Genomic DNA, 18,896 nt, shown 5'->3' on the forward strand with positions numbered 1-18,896 from the left:
GGCGGAGGAAGGGTTCCGAAGTCACCAGTAGGGTAGGGAGCTAAGAGAAGCTGAGGTTAGTTTGAGGTGGAAGATGGGAGAAAAGAAGGAAAAGGGACAGAAAGAGGACGAGAATGGGAGGGGATAATGGAGGGAGGGAATAGGAAGAGGACGTACAGAGGAGAAGACACTGGAGGCCTGGAAGGCTCGTAGAAAGAGGAGAGGGAGAAGGAGAAGAGAGAGAGGAGGGACACGAAGGAAGAGAAGGAGAGGAAGAGGAAGAGAAGAGAGAGAGAAGTGAGAGGTTGACGATGAGGGCAGTGGATCGACGTCGGTGGAGAAAGAAGAAGATTATGATTGTTCTCGAGAGCTTCTCGGCAGATACCGATGGGATGCCGCCGAGGGATGTGTAGAGAGAATATCTGTAGTACCTACCTACTAGGTACTAAGTACTCTGTAAGGGTCTGGTGTTTGCTCCCACTGAACTGAGAGTAACGAACTCCTACGTAATGTGTTCCTTTTTGCCCAGAGTGTTAGTGTGCAGAAATCCTCCAGACTGCAAAGGATCTGGAACACTGGTTAACTACAATAGTCGTAGTTTACAAGTGATAGGTAATGTTAGTTAACTAACTACCTAGTGTACTCTCAAGCCCCTATGAAATCATCGGTTAAATGGCCTCGTGAAAATAACCCCGATTAGTCGGCATTTCTCCATCATAATAGTTAACCGTGATAATTAACGGCCTACTGCTTAGATACCTGCGCCACACGTGGCTGTGGCTGTTCCTCGCGGCGTGGCTGGTGGATGCTCTCCGGCCGTCCACAGCGGCCAACCCCGCCGTCTCTCCCGTCACTTTTTTCCTGGCACTCTTAATCCAATCTACATCTCAATATCTCTCCCACCATCCACCCCATGGCCTCAATGGGTGCTATTAACCCCTACGGCCACCTGATCCGGTCAGGTAAGACCAATCCACCCATCCACTTCTATGTCAGCCTATACTAACCTCCCCAGCCCGGACAGGCTTCACCTATGTCCCTCGCCGAACCCTGACGGCCTCCGTGCCTCGTCGTCTCCCCGAAGACAACAACAACAACAACAATGGCCCGACAAAACCCGACTCCCCATCCCCCCTGTCCTCCATCAAAAACTTCTTCTTCGGCGGCAAGTCCGACTCCGCCAAACCCAAGATCACCCGTCGGACCCAAGCTCCGCCCAAGCGGGAGGGTGCCCTGAGTGCCGACTCCATCTTCGCCGAGGACGAGGCCACCCCGAAGCTGATTGCGTCCGGACGTACCCCGGCTGCCCGGAAGCAGGCCGCCACCGATGCCGCCGCCGAGGAGGAGGACCTGGAAGGCGCCGCCTTCTACCCGGTGGAGAAGCGCAACCGGGCCAACATGCAGGCGGTGCTGGATCCGCGGCCGGAGGCCCGCATGCGCTGGGAGCGCAAGATGATCGTCCGGGAGGTGCGCCGGCGCGGCCGGCTCACCAAGACCGAGCAGATCCTCCGCACGGAACGCGAGTCGCTGTCCAAGTCGCACTGGTTCAAGACCTCGGTCAAGAAGCTGGGCCCGCTGGCGCGCCAGATCGCCGGCAAGAACATCGACGAGGCCATGCTCCAGATGCGCTTTAGCAAGAAGAAGGCCGCCAAGGACGTCCTCGAACACCTGCAGCATGCTAAGAACGTCGCCATCGTGCGCTCCGGCATGGGTCTCGGCGCCGTCGAGGGCGCCGATGCCGAGCAGAAGAAGCCCATCACCGTCACCCTCAAATCCGGCGAGCGCAAGACCATCACCGATCCCACCTCCATCTACATCGCCCAGGCGTGGGTCAACCGCGGCCCGTACGGCGTCGACTACGACCACCGCGCGCGCGGCCAGATCAACCTCCTCCGGCCGCCCTACACCGGTCTGTCGGTGCTGCTGAAGGAGGAGAAGACGCGCATCCGCGAGTGGCAGGACCGGGACGCGAAGGAGCAGCGCAAGCGGAAGGCCCAGCTGTGGACGCAGCTCCCGGACCGTAAGATCTCGGCGCAGAACCAGTACTACAGCTGGTGATTGATCTCTGTTCTGTTCGTTCGGCCCGGGGTAGGGCAACGGGACTGGTTTTGGCGTTTGTATGATTTGTAGACTTAAGCACTTATCATTTCTCTTGCATATCATGACCCACCTTGCTGGATAGTGATTGTAGAGCCGAGGCTCGATACATGTACAATACTGAATATACTCGATTCTTCGTCGCTACAATATGCAACCATAGCAGCATGCACCAACCTCCACTCCATTACACATAACTCCATCTATACCCAGATACAACTAAGATCCCTCACACTCCGGCGCCCTCGTCGGCGGATCGACCCGCATAACAGGCGGCGGCCCAGCAACACGCTCAACCCTCAACAGCACAGGAATAACCCCCCCAGTCTGCAACGCAAACTCGCGATGCCCCACAACCTTCAGGATACTCGTGATAGCGCCCGAATGCGCCGTCAACGACAGAAACGTGCTCCGATCATGGCCCAACACATCAAACAGCAATTCGCGCAGCCGCGCATCACGCGCCGTGTTCGACTCCCGCAGCTCCGCCTCATACAGCGGGTCGTCTTCTGCGAAGCCCGCCTCAAACCGGTACGTCGGGTACTCAGCTGCGATGGCGGAGCGCGACGAGCGCCTGTCGCACGTGTGCAGGCCGATCGTCTCGCGCAGCAGCTGCGTCCGGTCAGCTTCTGCCCATCAACCAAGCGGAGGATAGAAAGGGAAGAGCGAAGGAGTACCTCTTTAATGACGGGCTGAAACGGCTCCGTATGCGGGACCCCCAGCCCCGCGAAGGTGAGATTCGCTGTGGCGAGACAGCGGTTCAGCGGACTGACGTAGTACGACTGCGGCGCGGGCGCCTTGCGTGCGAGCTGGGTCTTCCATGCGTCGTGGGCTGTGCGGGCCTGCGCGACGCCGACGGGGGTGAGACGGGCGTCGGCCCAGGTGGTGTTTTCGTCTCCCTCGCGGAGAGACCAGTAGCACTAATTGAGATATTAGTTACTACCAGAGGAATTCAACCAAGGGAAGAGATACGCACGTCCCACGCGGCAGTGCCGTATTTCGCCTCCGCGACGTTGTGGTAGCCCTCGCCGTGTCGGCCGAGGAAGAGCACGCGGTAGTTGGTGAGAGACCCGCTGTCGCGATTCAGCTGGTCGATGTGGTGGGTAAAGCGTTCCCACTGCGTTTTCTGGCTATTGGGGTCGAATTCTGCGTCGGAGTCGTAGCTCCGTGGGATCAGGCCGAAGTTGGATTCAACCTAGATGTACATAATGAGTCGCTGGGTAGGTGAGGGTCGATGGGGGGATGCTCACGTAGTCGAACTTGCTCGGATCGGTTGTCGGCTCGTCCTGGAGAAAGTACCCTGACACTGTCGTGAATTGCAAATGCGATTCTGTGGGGATTGATTCTGCCATGGCCATGACGCCGGCTACGAGGACGGTGGTCACCAGGAGTAGGGGGCTGGACTGTATCAGCTATACTTCTGGTATTAGGGAGTTGATGGTGGTGAGATCGCATACATGATCACCGGAATGCGGAACAGTCTGTTTCCTCGAGAGAGCATCGGATGGGGCGTGCTGGCCGCTTCCTCGTCGTCAACCGGTCGATAATGCGGTTGACTCGAGGAAGGGCGGACGCTAAGCGGAACCCTCGCCATGGTGTACTAGGATAGTGGGGTGGGTGGATCGTGAGAACAAGCACGTCCCCAGATTATCTAGACAGTCTAAGGGCATGCTTAGAAGTGTTGAAAGAGAACAGACTTGGTCATGATGCCATGAAGTAACGGTCAAGTAGATCCATGGTACTGGGCCAATCTACGTCGGGCATGTCATCACGAGCAGAGACTGCGAATGCTATAGGCAGAAATTTATTCTAAAAACCTCACTACATACGAAACATGACAAATGAGGATATCAACTCAAGAGAGTAATTGCAGAGGAAACAACAAGCAACAAAACATTAAAGAACTTAACTTATTTCAGGCGAAAAATCATCCGCAGCTGAAAGCAAAAACCGACAAACAAAAAGGAAAAGAACAGAGAAACCCGATCATGGGTTGGGCTAGAACAGCCCCATTCCCTTCCGAGCAACAAAATACTGCCTAGAAGAAAATATGACGAATCTGCCAAACAAGGAACTCGCCCAGGAGCTGGCTGAGGCGGATGCTTGCACAAAGGACGACAAGGCCCCAACCGCCTTCTGCACAACCGACCCGAGAGTATTGACAAGGGAGAGTCCCTTGACAAGTTGTCCTTTGGTGGGAACAACAGACCTTCCCGGGACGGATTGTAGATGGACTGCGTCCTCGCCCAACTTTGTGGGTTGTGTTTTGTTCGCTGATCTCTGCGGTTTGACAGACTGATCTGGGATGCGCCGGACCACGGTACGTGATCCGGGTACATCGGTATGCGTAATAGGCCGGGTATTTGTCGTGCGAGTCGAGCCTGATGGGCTTGGAGTTGTAACCAGGGGGCTCGATCTGCAATGGGTTGAAGGTAGCGTTGTATCCGACTGCCGGACCTCCATTCTTGGGGTTTGTGTATTCGTAGTGCGCGTAGGGCAACTGGGGGTTCCAGGATGCACATGGCGTGAATCCAGATGGACCACCCGGTGCAAGGGATTTTGATCCAAGACGCTTGTTGGTTGTAGATTGGGCGCGACATTGGTTTGCTTTGGAGTTGTCGGCCATGTGGATTGTCTTTGGGTTGCGCCATGGATGCGCAGATTTGTATCTGCGAGCGATGCCCCTACCCTGTTCGAGGCAAGTAGTGTAGTCGGGTTGGCGTTCAGACGAGATGCGTTAACATCAAGGCAATTACACTGCGGATGTCAGCATGCCTCCAAAACTTCCCGCTCAACGATGAACTCACTCTCTTATGTTGTTTTCGATGTTTTTCACAGGCGCCATGTTTCCGGACTTTGATGTAGTTCTCTTTCTGTGCACGAGAACGAGGTTTTTGCTTCCTCGGAAGGTTCGCAGGTGTGTTCATGTTCAGATCCAGGACCAACTCCATGCCACCAGCTGTGGAGTCAGGCCCTGACGGAGGAGTGGACGATTTGCTGGTTGATTCTGACAGTGATACCGAAGCTGGGCTCTCAGAGGGGCCGCAATGGGTGGAACTGAACTCTGGTGGAGATGGGAAGCCAGGTGCTTCCGGGAAGAGTTCAAGGTCGGAAATAGAAGTGCCTTGAAGGCGTTGCAAGTGAATAGCAATAGCAGCATCTCTCCGCTTCTCCTTTTGCGACGGACCGTGGGGCTCGGCCGCTGCTTGAGACTCGACCAAGTGACGAAGAGTGGAATAGAAAGAGTCGGCATTGCTGGGCACGTCCAAAGATAGAGGGTTGCTGAAGTGTGGTGCTGCAAGATCTTCCTTCGGCGACTGAGGAGGGAATTGAAGGAAGTCGTTGGGGTCCGCATTGAGGTCGGACATGCCCAATGCCTGATCAACACATTCCCCAAACGAGGTCTCGTAGTTGACCATGTCGGGGACGGGGAGTTGAGCGGACTCCCACTCTATTCCATCGATGTCGTTGTATGACAGGTCATAGTCCTTGGGTGAGATCGAATCCACCGAGGTCGAGTTGCTGTCGAGGCAGCCTGAGGGAAAGTCGAAGAAGTTCTCAAAGTCGTACCATTCATTCTGGGTGGAGGAATGGTCCATCTGATAGAGCAATTGATCTGCATTCATTTCGCAAAGACTGACTGGAGATCCACGGAAAGAGAGATGTATAGGAGTAATGGTGTTGAGGGAAGATGAGGGAGTAGGCCGTTGTAGTAACGGAAGCACGGGGCTTTTCCTGATTAGGGAATGTCAAAGGGTTTTTAGAACAAGAGATTGCGCTAAGATAGAGGGGTCACGATGACCAGAAGTCGGCGTCCACGAGGATGAAAGTGAACAAAGCTCTGACTAAGGCGACGAAGTGAGGGAACAGGAGAGTATATAGGGATCAAGAACCCGCGGGAGAGGGAAGAGAATGGGGGAAGATGAGATGGAGCGATTGATCGCGGTGTATGCCTGAATCTGAAGGGGGCGGTTCATCTCGCACTTTTCCCTTTTGGGTTCCCGACGGGCAGGATGCGCCAAACCGTTTTGGGTGCCCGCTGTTCCCTGGCATCTCACGTCAGCAGGCACCGCCGCAGTCTCCGACTCTATGCGAGAGGGTCCACTGCGTCCATCCAGAAACCTCACCACCGAGGACATGTCGTTCATGAGACAGGGAATTGCCGAGGAATTTACAACGGATCCTCCCGCATGTCTCTTTATTATATGACACGACATGTTCAATCCCATTGTGATGGGGTGAATGGCCCAATCCGAATAAAGAGGACAATGCCTGGGCTATGAACTATGCTCTTTGATGTGATATAATTGATTCTTTATTTTGCAATAAGACAAAGATTCATGCAAACGGTTCGATAGGTGATGGCATCGAGAATATTTAATCCAGCCTTCCCGACATGATACCTGTCACTGCATCTCTCCGCCTCTACTATACCAGCTACTTCTACTTCACAACATGCAGCTCCTCTTCAGAGACCCGGTCAGCTTCCATGACCAAGGGCCTGCGAGCCCCCTTTCGGACACAGAAGCCTACTACCAGTCAGCAATGGACGTGGTCGCGACAATCTTCCACGACATATTTACCGTTTTCGTTATCCGGACATACATGGAGAAGTTCCCCAACCCCCAGCATCAAACCATGTATCGAAGCCTCCATAGCCTAGCACTAACACTTGTGGATAGTCTCGTCGCATGGAAGCTAGAACCAACCAGCGATGACCCCATGCAGGACCCACGACTGAAGCATGCCGAGGGTTTTGTGGACACTCTGGGCTGGAAGATGTTCGCAATTTGCGCCTGGTCAGATGGGTTCAGCCGAGCCTGCTATACCGAAACCAACCCTCTATTCTGGGAAGCCCTGATCGACATCATCCAGGAGAAGTACGCGTGCATCGAAGTCTTCGCCCGCACGCGCGATCTCGACTGGCGCGGAATTATCCTCCAGCACACCCACTCGGGAATTGCCGAGCTCACCCACGCGCTGCGTCCGCACCCGCGACTCTCAGACCAGCATATCCACCAGATTGTGCGGATGCTGGACGGCTCTCTGCAGCGGCCATCATTGAATGGCTGTCCCCAGATCAACGTACCGCACTGCATCATCGACCCGGCGGAATTCCCCGACGGAGACCCGACTCTCCGGCGGCCCGGAGAGGCACCATGCGACCTGTGTCGATCGATGGAGTTCTGCGATTGTAGGCTCAGCCCGTACGCCGTGGGCGGTCTCCTCGAACTCATGGAGTATCCGAATAAGGGGGTGGGAGTGCGGTCATTGGGAAACTTCAAACAGGGAGACATTCTCGGTGAGTATGTCGGGGAGATCCATGACCCTGAGTATGAGGGGGATGGTATCTATTCGCTGATGCAACAGGTCAAGGGTCAGCCGCATACGGATATTGCTCTCATCTCCCCCAAGCAGTATGGGAACTGGACCCGGTTCATGAACCATTCGTGTAATCCGAACACGGCCTTTCGACCGCGGAATATTGGATGGCGGCGCTGCATGCTAGTTGAAGCGAAGCGCGATATTGGCCTGTTTGAGGAACTCACTGTCGACTATGGCGCGAGCTATTGGGGTGATCGTAAGTGTTGCTGTGGGGAGCCCAATTGTCGGTACCGGGGTGGGGATAAAGATAGGGATGAAGATGAGGAGATGGAGGATTCTCTGGATGATCAGTAAGAGGTCTGTATATTGCTTTCTTTTCCATAGACCTACTTCAGGGTTATTTAAATGAGACGTGCGAATTCTGAAGAGTGCAAAAATGACATTTGATCATTCTGGAACTATATACTTTCGACAGGACTATGATAGGAACCTACTTGTCAAATAGAGTCCAGTCATATATCACACCTTACGTACTAAGGTACTAAAAGCTTTGGCACCTTGCTTGTGTAATGGTCATTTTGGTTGATACTGCTGTTCCATAGTTACATAGGGGACTGTTGAGAGGCGCCGGATTGCTGTACCTTAAATAGAATGCTTGCATTTACTGATATCCCTGCAGCAGTCATTTCTTCTACCGCAAGCCGCATATGGGACCTTGGAGCCCATTGCCACCACCTTGGTCTTGTCAGTGTAGCGGTCAGAGGTCCAACAAAAGGCTTCATCGACAATCCACGTTACAAGTACTGCCGACGGTATCCAGATACTGGAAAGAATCCTGTACTCGGCGGCGTCGCTTGGAATGAGTTAAATGGAATTATTCTGCCAGCATTTCCTCTTTCAGCATCTCCAGAAACTCCTCATCCCCTGCATTATATCCCATGTCTAAGTAAGTGTCAGTAGCGAGTGCGTCCTTGGAGTGCTAGGCCTTTCAATTACACTGATCCTCATCGGCTCGATGACTTCGTCAAGATGATTGTACTGCTCCATAGAAGGTTCCTCGCCTGAGAGAAGTTTTGGTACTATGGGCCTAGCTCCTGCCTGCCCTGCTTCCTAAGATCGCCTAGATGACCATAACACACGCACATAAACTCATCATTTCCTCTTGGAATTCACCTCTTCCTCCCTCTCTGACAGCTTTCTTTTTCTCAACTTCTGGCCTCTGCGGGGACCATTGGCAGGGATCACCTTCATCTCATTGTCGATGTATGCACCACCAATAAAGGGTATAAGCTCCGGATATTCTCTCTTTAACCTTGCGTATCGATCATCAATATAGATGTATCTGCGAGGCTTGGCGCGGAGCTCGATGTAACTGCTTCCTTCAAACTTATCGACAAGACTGTTCGCCCGACATATTGTTTCCCAGCTATCACTTGCAGCGTAAGTTGACCAAACTTCAACCCCTTTCTCATCCAGTTGGTAAATTCGAAATGCCAGGCGAGCGCCAGGGTCCTGGTCCGGGTCTTGCGCTGCTGTAGCCCATGCCTGGGGATGTCTTTCACCTATAGGTGACAGCTCTGCTTTCACCCAAACGTAATTCACATCCGCCAGCCGATGTTCCAAGTTGAAGAAAATGGTGCAATGTTGAATGGTAAACCTCTGTCTCTTCGCGTATTTCCCAATAATCTGGTATTTGTTCCCAACTAACAACTTGAGTCCTGCCCGGAAAGAAAAAGGCCTTTCCGGCGACTCTTTTTCACCCAAAATTTGTTCCAGTTCTCGTTCAGTTGTGAAACCACCTTGGCATTCTTCATCCTCAATGAGCTTTAAGGTATCGATTGCCGAGATAATAGAGCTCTCGTTATGGATCGCTTGGGGGTCTGGCTGTTGGGGACCAGAGCTTCGAGCTGGACAAAGCTCGCTGTAGATCGACCGAACCCTATCGAGCAACTCTGTTGGAACAGCAAAACGTCTTTCAACCTTCGATCTGGGGATTCTCCGAGGGCGAGGGTCTTTTCTCCTTGCTTTCGGCAGACTTAATGTAAGAACAAGAAGACTATATCGTAAGGAGCCCCCGACAGCTTCTGCTAAGCGTAGTAGATTTTCATCTCGCTCAAACCCTTTATCAGCGAGCCAGATCCTTAGAACTAGCTCAAGATCGGTAGGAATAGCTGGAGGAATCTTCTTATCTCTCTCATCAGCCCACCGTCGAACTATTAGAGCCATAGCCATGGAGCACTCATAAAAAGAAGGGAATATTGTAATGTTAGTAAGTGCAGAAATAAACTTGAAAATGCTTGTTAACTTATAGGCTCGTTTTCCATGGCTAGCCCAAAGCTCAGAAAGAGGGGTTGGTGCACGAATAAATATTCTTGCAATTCTCTCTTGCCGGATCTCGATCCATATGTTGTAAGCTATGCCGTCCAGAGTTATTGCTATTTTCGTCGCGTTAGGCGGGAGTATAATTCCTTCAATATCTCCGCACATAACAATAACTCGAAGATGAGTGCCAGCTATCAGCTCTTGAGAGGCATCGCGTAGAAGATTATGGTCAGAGACAGTCGAAGAAAAGGACTGTACTTGAAAGCTTCCTGGTATGCAAACGTATTTTTGAAGATTGAAGGGCCAGATCAATGAGTTTGAGGCCTGAAACCCACTCTCTCGTAGGCCCCATGGTATACTTATAACCTGATCACCCTCATTGTAGGCATGTAGTGGGGTATTCTCAAAGACAACTCCTATAGAAGCCTTAGAGCTCCCAACAGGACAAATCATCTCAGCTCCAGTTCCAGTTGTTGAGTTATTCCGTTGCAACTTGGCAACTGTCGACCGAAACCAGGATTGGGGGTCTATAGGACGCACTTCTAGGGGGCTCCAGAGATTTTCACTAGCTTGAGTTAAGGTGTCTTCCTCAAGGCTCAAGCTAGTACTGATAGCCTGGCGAAAAGCGTTCCAGTAGCCTTCCTTATCCATATGTTTTGTCATTGGCAACTCCTTAGAGTTTAACTTCCGGCTCAGCTGATGATTTTCGCTGTTGCGATAGAGTGCCCATTCACGGATTTCAAAGTCTGGCGAAGTAGATAGAAGCTGCACAACTTTATGACGAGAATAAGGGCTGAGAGACCGTCCCTGAAGTAAAGGCGATATAACATTTAGACCGAGTCCGGAGTATTGACCGTTTGGACAGGGCCCAAAAATCTCCTCTAAACTTGATGGAGGAAGAGATTGAAAGATTCGGCACATAACCAGTTCCAAAAAATTTTCGAAGACGAGTTTGATTGAATTATTAATTCTCGGAGGAAAAGGGACAGTCCATAGCCGGATAAAGTTAGCGTATCGATTATTTTTGTTGTTAATAATATAATAATGTAGAGAATGTTTCGATCCTTTCAAAATTTCTCTAATATGTTGTGGAATCCGATATTTTGGCTCATACGACTGGCCGATATAGCAGCGTAGATATGTCGGCTGGTTCGCCTGAGTGACAAAGTCTAGATAGCCGCCGTAGGGATCTTTCCAGATTGCTGGCTTCGAGGTCTGCTTAAGACGGATCGCATGTAGCCTGTCCAATATAATTAGCAGTCGATTAATAATAGAAGGAAGAACGGATAAATAAAATATATTCCTTACACTTCAACAGTGATAAGCTGACCTTGTAATGATCGTATATCTGAGTCAACAGTATTATAGATCATATGGGCAAATGCCTCTGACCCGCCTAGGGCCGTAATCACTGAGCGGTAGACTCCACGTTCAACGTCCAATTGCAGTTTCTTTTCAGAAAAGATAAAATCAATTAGTTGGCGTATAACAAGAAGCAAATCCGGGAACTGAATCTAGAGGGTATGTGAGTTATTAATGCTTAAAGTCGATATATCAACTTATTATCGTACCTGACTATTCTCTTGGTCGTTAGACTCTAAAGACGGAAGACTTGTTTCTGTAATAATCTTTGCCTGAGTCTCTTCACAGCACCCGCAACATGGAAAAAACCGCAAAAGCCATCACAAGTCCCACTACCTGGGCAGAAGTAGGACTGACACTTCTTGCAAAGCGGATTGCAGAGGTGTCTCTTTATCATAAACTGATAACAGTCGGTACAGAACCGCCTCACGTCTGCTGAAGCCGGTTCCGGGCTTCGATACCGAGGGGGTCGTTTTGGAGTCGAATATTTCCTGCGATAAGGCATTCTTTAGTTTCTTGGATAGTGGATATGGGATAAGACGCGGAGAGCGAGTAAGACAGGGAGTGAAGAAGGAAAGAAGGCACAGGGTAAGGGAGGAAGAGAGCAAGTTAAGGGGAGAAAAGAGAGGCAGACTCCGTCTATATAATTACAGTGGCGATATTGAACGGAGCTCAGGTCGTCATCTTCTTCTTCATCGGGAATGAATCCCATCATCAACGCCTTTGACATCCTACAGAACCTTGGCCCCTCATTGAGAAAAAGGTAAAGCATAGTCTTGGAACGTGGTCTAGATCCTCACTGTAAAGTTTGGATATGCAGGAATCAATGAAAAGATGGGAGGAGGGCAGATGACGCTTTGTTCTACCTCAGCGGGAACTACTACCTATGAAATATGCACGTAACCACGTCATAGGTGGTAGCTTCCAGTCCAATCTATGATGGGTTTGTAGCCCTGCCACTTATATTATAATACGCATTCCTATAGTTCCTTATTATGACCATTTTTTGTGTCATAAGGACTAGGTCTGAGTTGGTTATGTTATCTGCCAACTGGCATCTAGTACGGTAGGGTGTACGTTGTGAAGTTTTTGCAACGGCCGGCGAGCGTGTTTCTTTAATTTTTCTATGTGTGTTTGAGTGTGGCCATTATTAGAAATAAGGCGGCGCGTAGAGCTGCTACACTTCCTTGTACTAATTAGTCATGCAATAAGGGCGTAGGGGATAGCTCTATAGGTATACTACCTGCTATACCGCCTACTAAAATACCTACCTAGATAACTACCTGTATGACTACCTACTAAACCACCTACTAAACCACCTACTAAGCCACCTACTAAACCACCTACTAAACCTCCTACTGAACCTCCTACTGAACCTCCTACTGAACCTCCTACTGAACCTCCTACTGAACCTCCTACTGAACCACCTATCTATTAAATAAATAGTTCAATAGGCAGTTTTGTAGATAGTCCTGTAGGCAGTCTCGCAGATAGGTAGGTAGGTAGGCAGGCAGACCGGTAGTTCAGTAGGAGGTTCAGTAGGAGGTTTAGTAGGCAGGTTAGTAGATATGTTAGTAGACAGATTAGTAGGCGGGTTAGTAGACAGGCAGATTAGCAGGCGCGAATACAGGGTAGGATAGGCTGTAGGATAGAATAGGGAAAAAAATTAGAGAGAAAACAGGCTGTAGGAAGGCGTTCTGGAGGCTACGCGGACCTGCGTAAATCGCATTCTTACGTGACATCCTTAATTTTCTGATATAACTACCTAATAATATCACCTCTCTAGGTTAGAAAAGAAGATTCCGTTTCCTTATGGATAATGTCTAGGCTTCCGACATAGTTGATAATCTTACTGCCAATCAGCTCGCGGAGGCGTGGCCCAGCAAAAAAACAACAAAATGCCCCCGGCAACTTCATTGCCCCGCCGTCTTTCAATGAGGATCCGTTGGCGACGACTGGCTTGGAACTATATGCAGTGGACTACTCGATTAGCGCCCAAGTCGGTCTACAAACAAATAAGGACATAGAGAAAGGACATAGAAAATATCCCAAAACTAACAACAGGCCTCTATAGCTCAGTGGTAGAGCGTTCGACGTATGTAAAAAGCCCCTGATTGGTCATTCAAAAAGCTAACAACCCCATCGTTGTATGAAATCAATCGAAAGGTCCATGGATCAAACCCGTGTGGAGGCACTCTTTTTTTTTTTTTTTTTTTTTTTTTTTTTTTTTTTTTTTTTTTTTTTTTTTTTCGTTTTTCTTTTCTTTTCTTTTTCCTTCTTTTCTTTTTCTTCCTTCATAAGACGGTGGCTTGCCATTGATTGGTTGTATCGTGTACCTTGTTCTGGATTCTCCACCAAGTTACCATGCCGGAGTCTGGTAGGTCGAACGTATGGATTTATAACGCTAAAACCATGGTTCTGCGGAAGTTAATTATTATTATATTACCATAGTTTCCCGAAAGACTGTATTATTATGATATGAAGAACAATATGTATATTTATTTACTAATAACAAAGTAATAACATTTAACATATTTTCGTAAAAAACATATTTTAGGAGGCAATATGTGAGTAAATTTCTATACATCTGTAAAGTGCGGCTTCCATCTTTAGAGAGCGCTACCGCCGACCGCCGACCGCTGGCCGCCCTAGATTATAGGGGTTTGCTACCGCAGTCTAGTTGTTTGTTGGCAGACATATTGACTGATAAGACCGTGATATTACCCTAATATGACCATATTTTCAACCCACCCAACACCGGTATGGTACTCCATAACAATCCACCTCGTTATTTTATTCTAACCAACTTTTTCTCTCTCCGCGCATCTCCAAACCACACCCACCACAATGCCGGAAAACAAGTAGGCGGAATTTCACTAAATCATCAGTCAATGAAGATCATCAGCGACCTCGACCTGCTCTCGCGGAGCAATTTCCTGGCCTTCCTAAAGCGGGAGACCGAGACGCGGCCGTGCTCTATTGTCTACGCGACGCATATCCTGGACAACTTGACGCACTGGCCGACGCATCTGGTGCATATGCATCTTGGCTCGGTCTGTTAGCATTAAGGATATACCAATGTACAAGTGTAGTAACGGATTGATTGGATCCACTGGCAGTACAGTTGACTGGTAGCAGCTATATGTAGATGTAGGATTTGTTCCATGGCTGTCAGATAGCGCTGTTCTAGTGGTGGATATACACATACTATTAATAATGCGCACATCAAGACTTGGATCTCTTTCACTGATGCATCTGAAACAACTGTAGATAATAACAGAATCTTCTTAGCATGATATACTGCACGGCATCCAATGGCACTATCGACTTCGAGAATAAAAGCAAGGAGTAGCGGATTTTTCCTGTGCGGGTTCAGGGGGATCGTTCTTTGCACGCAAGATTTCTGATACTCCTCGTGCATCTGGGAACAAGTGGACGGACTATTCGGAGAGTCAACACGAGATGGAACGGGTCAACAGATGGCGCTGTTTGTAATTTCGAGGTGCCTTTGGATGAGCTACCTGAAGGACAGATATCCTGAGATGAGATTCGCTTTGCATAAAGTTATTAAGAGACTGGTGTAAGTTTTGTACCCCATGGATCTGCTGGACGCTATGAGATCTAGCCGGAAAGTAGGAGTGTACCTGGACAATGAAGTAGACAGTGGACTATATTGCCCTGATAGATGAACCTCGGATGATGGACTAATATAGAAAGATTCATCGATCGCGATGGAGCAACCCCGCATTTCCCACGTGCGGGGAAGCACTCATCACAACAACATCGGCTGTTCCTCTCCTGCATTTGCATCTCCAGCAGTCTGACTCCTCTGCATGACTAGCATCAGCGTACCTGTTGGGGCTATTGTCAATTGCAGCACCATCCATTGTACTACCTTCTTGCTTATCCCCATCCAGACGCAAGGGGCTCCGACATAACTGAACCCTGACAGCGCTGTTGAATGACTTCACCTGGCATCTCGAGCGATGAACCATCTGCACCAATAACAAGAACCCCAGATGATCTCTTCAGCATCGTGTCGCGTGGCTTTCCGCCCTGCAAGGACCGGCCCTGGAGCCTGCAGCTGGAGGACCCTGTGGTCTACAATCTTGCCACGTCGCGGTCTCCTCACCCAAAGTTATGCGCGTGGACCATTAGAGGTAAGGTCATGCTCACCTAAAGTATGTAGAAGCCTGTTTAACGTCATTAATTTATAACCAGCCCCCGTTACTCGAGTCGACTGTCGGAGACCATTTCGCCGGGATAGTTAGCGCATATGGCGACAGAACAGCGTACGATCCTTCACGAAATGTATGGACAGGGCTGATAGTTCGCAGGGTAATATCCAAGCACCAGAATGACCGGTTGACGTACGCGGGACTAGACGCGAAAAGCAATGCGCTCGCGCGTGGGTTGGAGTCGGTAGGAGTCCGCACGGGGGATCGCGTGGGAGTTATGCTGGGGAACTCCATGGAATATGCTATTGTGCGTGCAGAGAGCAGAGCCCTCTTTTTCGACGTCTACTTACCATATCCTAGGCGACATATGCGCTTTTCAAACTCGGCGCTATACTGGTAAGCCCCAGGTTTATCGTGACCAAAACAAGACCCAGTTACCAAGACCTCTAGGTGCCTCTTAATCCCTCGTTCAATACGGTTCAAGTCGTATCAGCGTTGAGCCATTTGCAGGCAAGTCATCTCATCATCAGCTCAGAATCAAACCTGCCGCGAAAAGAGCCTCGGAGCAATCTGCCTCTTCTCCAGCACCTCGTGCAAGATCTCGGTGCCTTGAAGCTGCAGTCTGCCCTTGTGCCCACCCTACGGAACATTATTCTGGTCGATAACGCGTCCGGGCGCTTTGACGGCTCTTCATACCGGAGTCTGACACCATATGCGTCCGTAATTTCCGAGGCAACAGCAGACGAGGCGCCTCTGGCACCCCGGGGCCTCTCTCCCCACGACATTGTCAATATTCAATTCACATCTGGGACCACTGCCATGCCCAAGGCTGCCTGCCTGAGCCACCGCTCCATCTTGAACAACGGTGCCCAGATCGGCGACCGGATGCGCCTCACCCCAGAAGACATTGTCTGCTGCCCACCACCGCTATTCCACTGCTTCGGATCCATCCTGGGGTACATGGCGACTGCCACCCACGGCTCAGCTATCGTCTTTCCCACTGAGTCATTTAACGCAAAAGCTGCGCTCAGGGCGGTGCAGGAGGAGAAATGTACTGCGTTGTACGGCGTGCCGACCATGTTCCTGGAGGAGCTGGGGCTGCTGCAGGACGGCGAGGTATCATCGGAGGGGTTCCAGTACTTACGCACGGGCATCGCCGCGGGAAGTAGTATTCCCGCGGAGCTAATGAAGAAACTTCACAAGACGTTGAACCTTACGGAGCTGACGATCTGCTACGGCATGACGGAGACCAGCCCCGTGTCCGCCATGACCACCACCGACGACCCCATCGAGAAGCGCATCAACACTGTGGGCAGACTCATGCCGCACGTGGAGGCCAAAGTGGTTGACCCAGCAGACCGGAGTCGCACCTTGCCTATTGGTGTCCGCGGCGAACTCGCCGTCAGCGGGTACTTGCTCATGAAGGAGTACTGGGATGATCCGGAGAGGACCACAGAGGTGATGTTTCCAGACGTGAAGGGAAAGGTCTGGATGCATGTAAGTTTGCGCGTTGCCGTGTACTTCCCGCAATCACTTGCCGTGAGACTGACATGAGGAGTAGACTGGCGACGAGGCGTCCATGTCGCCGGATGGCTATGTTACCATCACCGGCCGCATCAAGGACCTGATCATCCGCGGCGGGGAGAACATCCACCCGCTGGAGATCGAGAACTGTCTCCTGACATGTCCGGGCGTGGCGGACGTGTCCGTGGTTGGCGTCCCGGATGAGCGCTATGGAGAGGTTGTGGCGGCGTTTGTTATTCCACAGGAACAGAATAGCGAAGCGACGCAAGAAGACACTATCAGGGAATGGGTTCGTCATGGATTGAGCCACCATCTTGGTAAGAATTGTCGATGTGTCTTTCATGTACAACCACTGACACGCAGCAGTCCCGAAGTATGTGTTCTACTTCCAGCCGCATGAAGCATTCCCCAAAACAGCCAGCGGAAAGATCCAGAAATTTAAGCTGAAAGAAATGGCCGTCAAGATGTTGAAGGAGCGAGATAGCAGTTCGAGCTGATTGTGTACATACATACGCCCTGGATTCTCTAGGATGGTCGATGGCCTACTCTTTCAGATTTAGTGCACCAGTCCTCGCTGCTTTTTGCTCACTGAGTATGTACATAGTTATACGTTCCTCTCCTGTAGTGGCATATTAGCCATACGCTCAGTGGATCTCTCAACTGAGAGGCGCCATGTTTGTGGGATTTGACGCAGAGTTTAGCGTATACGGAGTACATACGGAGTACAGTACGCATCTCAGCATCCTTCTAGATATGGCGCACCCAATCGAGTGGCGCACTTTCTACCCCACATCACAGATTCCCCCACCCACCCCACGGTACGTGGTCTGTGCAGACAGAAATTCCCACAGAAAAAAGTGGACACTTTGATTCGGCCTCCACTAGTCCAGCAGCTACATACATCGCAATCCACCCAGGATGACTTCGGAGCCGCAGCTGTCCGGACGAAGAATTCAAGTCGCCGGGGCTATAGGAGCAGGAAAGGTACGTTCAAATCTACTCCTGCAGAAATGTCAATGTCGCGTCACTATACGGACTAAGCCACCCTCATGCCACTGTAGACTACTTTCGCACGGCGACTAGGCAAGGCGCTTTCGATACCGGTATGCGAACTCGACTCCCTCTTCCACGAGTCCAGAGCTGGTGGTGCACTATCGGCAGACGACGCCCGACGTACCGTCCAGGCTCTTGTCGAGTCAAACGACGAGTGGATTCTGGACGGCAAGTACGTTGTTGCGATTCCGCCTGAGGAATTCATGCTCAATCAAGGCACAGCCACTGGGTTCAGTTGATGGACGTATCTACAACATAGCGACAGACATCCTTTGTAAGAGATTCATTGTATGTGCGACTGCTCATCTGCTGTTTTGGTTTCCTTGTTGCTCAGGGATTGATACACCACTGCCATTGACACTATGGCGTGTCATCACTCGCACCATCTGGGGTAGATTCAGCTTCCCCTTCCGACTCTTCTGCAGAGGTTCGCTGATGACCGGCCGTACTGACTGTCGAGTACAGAAGTGCTGACCATCCCCGGCGTCCTGCGAAGGGAGCTCTCAGGCAATAGCTTAATCGCGATGTCACTCAGAGTCCGAGCGAAAAAACACACCAATTGGAGCAAGCGTGTTGAAAAGGATCCCAGGTGGAAACGCTTAAGCGGTTGGTATGGCCGTGATAGTTTCCTGGCAAGAGTGAGAGATGCGCTTCGAGCATCCTAGGAACTCAACGACTTGTGATGTCCCACAAACCCAACAGTGAAGCCGCAGTGACTCAAGTAAACTGCATATAATTTACAGATATAACCGTCTCATTGTTTGTCCCTCTGTTGATGTCAACATTATCGAGGTCCTGGAGTTGGAGCTCGTGAATCATCTCCCTGCTCTGGCTATGTTCTGTTTTTAGTCAGATGCATTAGCGGTTGCAGGGTAGGTAGCTACGCCAACAAACCTGAGCTGGCAGACGTGTTGTTATTGGCTTCTAACTTCAGCCACTATCAGCTGTGATGCACAATTTACCAACCGAAATCTTCCACGCTGTTTCGTACATCGATATGTAGCCACCTTTCCATCACATCATGAGGTGGCAGGCGGGGAGAGATCCTTGTTGTGC

The 18,896-nt window shown here is 50.6% G+C and overlaps 6 protein-coding genes and 1 non-coding gene across 7 annotated transcripts; 4 read left to right on the forward strand and 3 right to left on the reverse strand.

Annotated features, from left to right (window-relative positions):
• Window positions 1-892: 892 nt before the first annotated feature.
• On the forward strand, window positions 893-2,037 carry ATEG_05758 (mitochondrial 54S ribosomal protein uL22m; the record flags this gene model as incomplete). Its single annotated transcript, XM_001214936.1, has 2 exons — window positions 893-941; window positions 995-2,037. 2 exons carry the CDS (start codon window positions 893-895, stop codon window positions 2,035-2,037), a joined length of 1,092 nt encoding a protein of 363 aa, XP_001214936.1.
• A 991-nt stretch (window positions 2,038-3,028) lies between these two features.
• ATEG_05759 (uncharacterized protein) lies at window positions 3,029-3,670 on the reverse strand (the record flags this gene model as incomplete). The annotated part of the gene is made up of 3 exons (XM_001214937.1): window positions 3,029-3,271; window positions 3,327-3,474; window positions 3,534-3,670. 3 exons carry the CDS (start codon window positions 3,668-3,670, stop codon window positions 3,029-3,031), a joined length of 528 nt encoding a protein of 175 aa, XP_001214937.1.
• A 404-nt stretch (window positions 3,671-4,074) lies between these two features.
• Window positions 4,075-5,702, reverse strand: ATEG_05760 (uncharacterized protein; the record flags this gene model as incomplete). The annotated part of the gene is made up of 3 exons (XM_001214938.1): window positions 4,075-4,110; window positions 4,286-4,765; window positions 4,884-5,702. The coding sequence occupies 3 exons, from the start codon at window positions 5,700-5,702 to the stop codon at window positions 4,075-4,077; spliced, it is 1,335 nt and encodes a 444-aa protein (XP_001214938.1).
• Window positions 5,703-6,531: 829 nt separating this feature from the next.
• ATEG_05761 (SET domain protein) lies at window positions 6,532-7,884 on the forward strand (the record flags this gene model as incomplete). The annotated part of the gene is made up of 2 exons (XM_001214939.1): window positions 6,532-7,657; window positions 7,877-7,884. 2 exons carry the CDS (start codon window positions 6,532-6,534, stop codon window positions 7,882-7,884), a joined length of 1,134 nt encoding a protein of 377 aa, XP_001214939.1.
• Window positions 7,885-8,553: 669 nt separating this feature from the next.
• ATEG_05762 (uncharacterized protein) lies at window positions 8,554-11,590 on the reverse strand (the record flags this gene model as incomplete). Its single annotated transcript, XM_001214940.1, has 5 exons — window positions 8,554-10,516; window positions 10,838-10,963; window positions 11,032-11,237; window positions 11,295-11,341; window positions 11,422-11,590. 5 exons carry the CDS (start codon window positions 11,588-11,590, stop codon window positions 8,554-8,556), a joined length of 2,511 nt encoding a protein of 836 aa, XP_001214940.1.
• A 1,559-nt stretch (window positions 11,591-13,149) lies between these two features.
• On the forward strand, window positions 13,150-13,279 carry ATEG_10529. The gene has a single exon. It is a non-coding gene; the product is annotated as a tRNA-Ile (tRNA).
• Window positions 13,280-15,555: 2,276 nt separating this feature from the next.
• Window positions 15,556-18,079, forward strand: ATEG_05763 (putative AMP-binding enzyme; the record flags this gene model as incomplete). Its single annotated transcript, XM_001214941.1, has 7 exons — window positions 15,556-15,570; window positions 15,624-15,659; window positions 15,714-16,760; window positions 16,825-17,160; window positions 17,424-17,605; window positions 17,705-17,771; window positions 17,849-18,079. The coding sequence occupies 7 exons, from the start codon at window positions 15,556-15,558 to the stop codon at window positions 18,077-18,079; spliced, it is 1,914 nt and encodes a 637-aa protein (XP_001214941.1).
• Between the last annotated feature and the right edge of the window lie 817 nt (window positions 18,080-18,896).

This window comes from Aspergillus terreus, genomic scaffold (assembly GCF_000149615.1).
Source record: "Aspergillus terreus NIH2624 scaffold_8 genomic scaffold, whole genome shotgun sequence".
Lineage (NCBI taxonomy): Eukaryota > Fungi > Ascomycota > Eurotiomycetes > Eurotiales > Aspergillaceae > Aspergillus > Aspergillus terreus.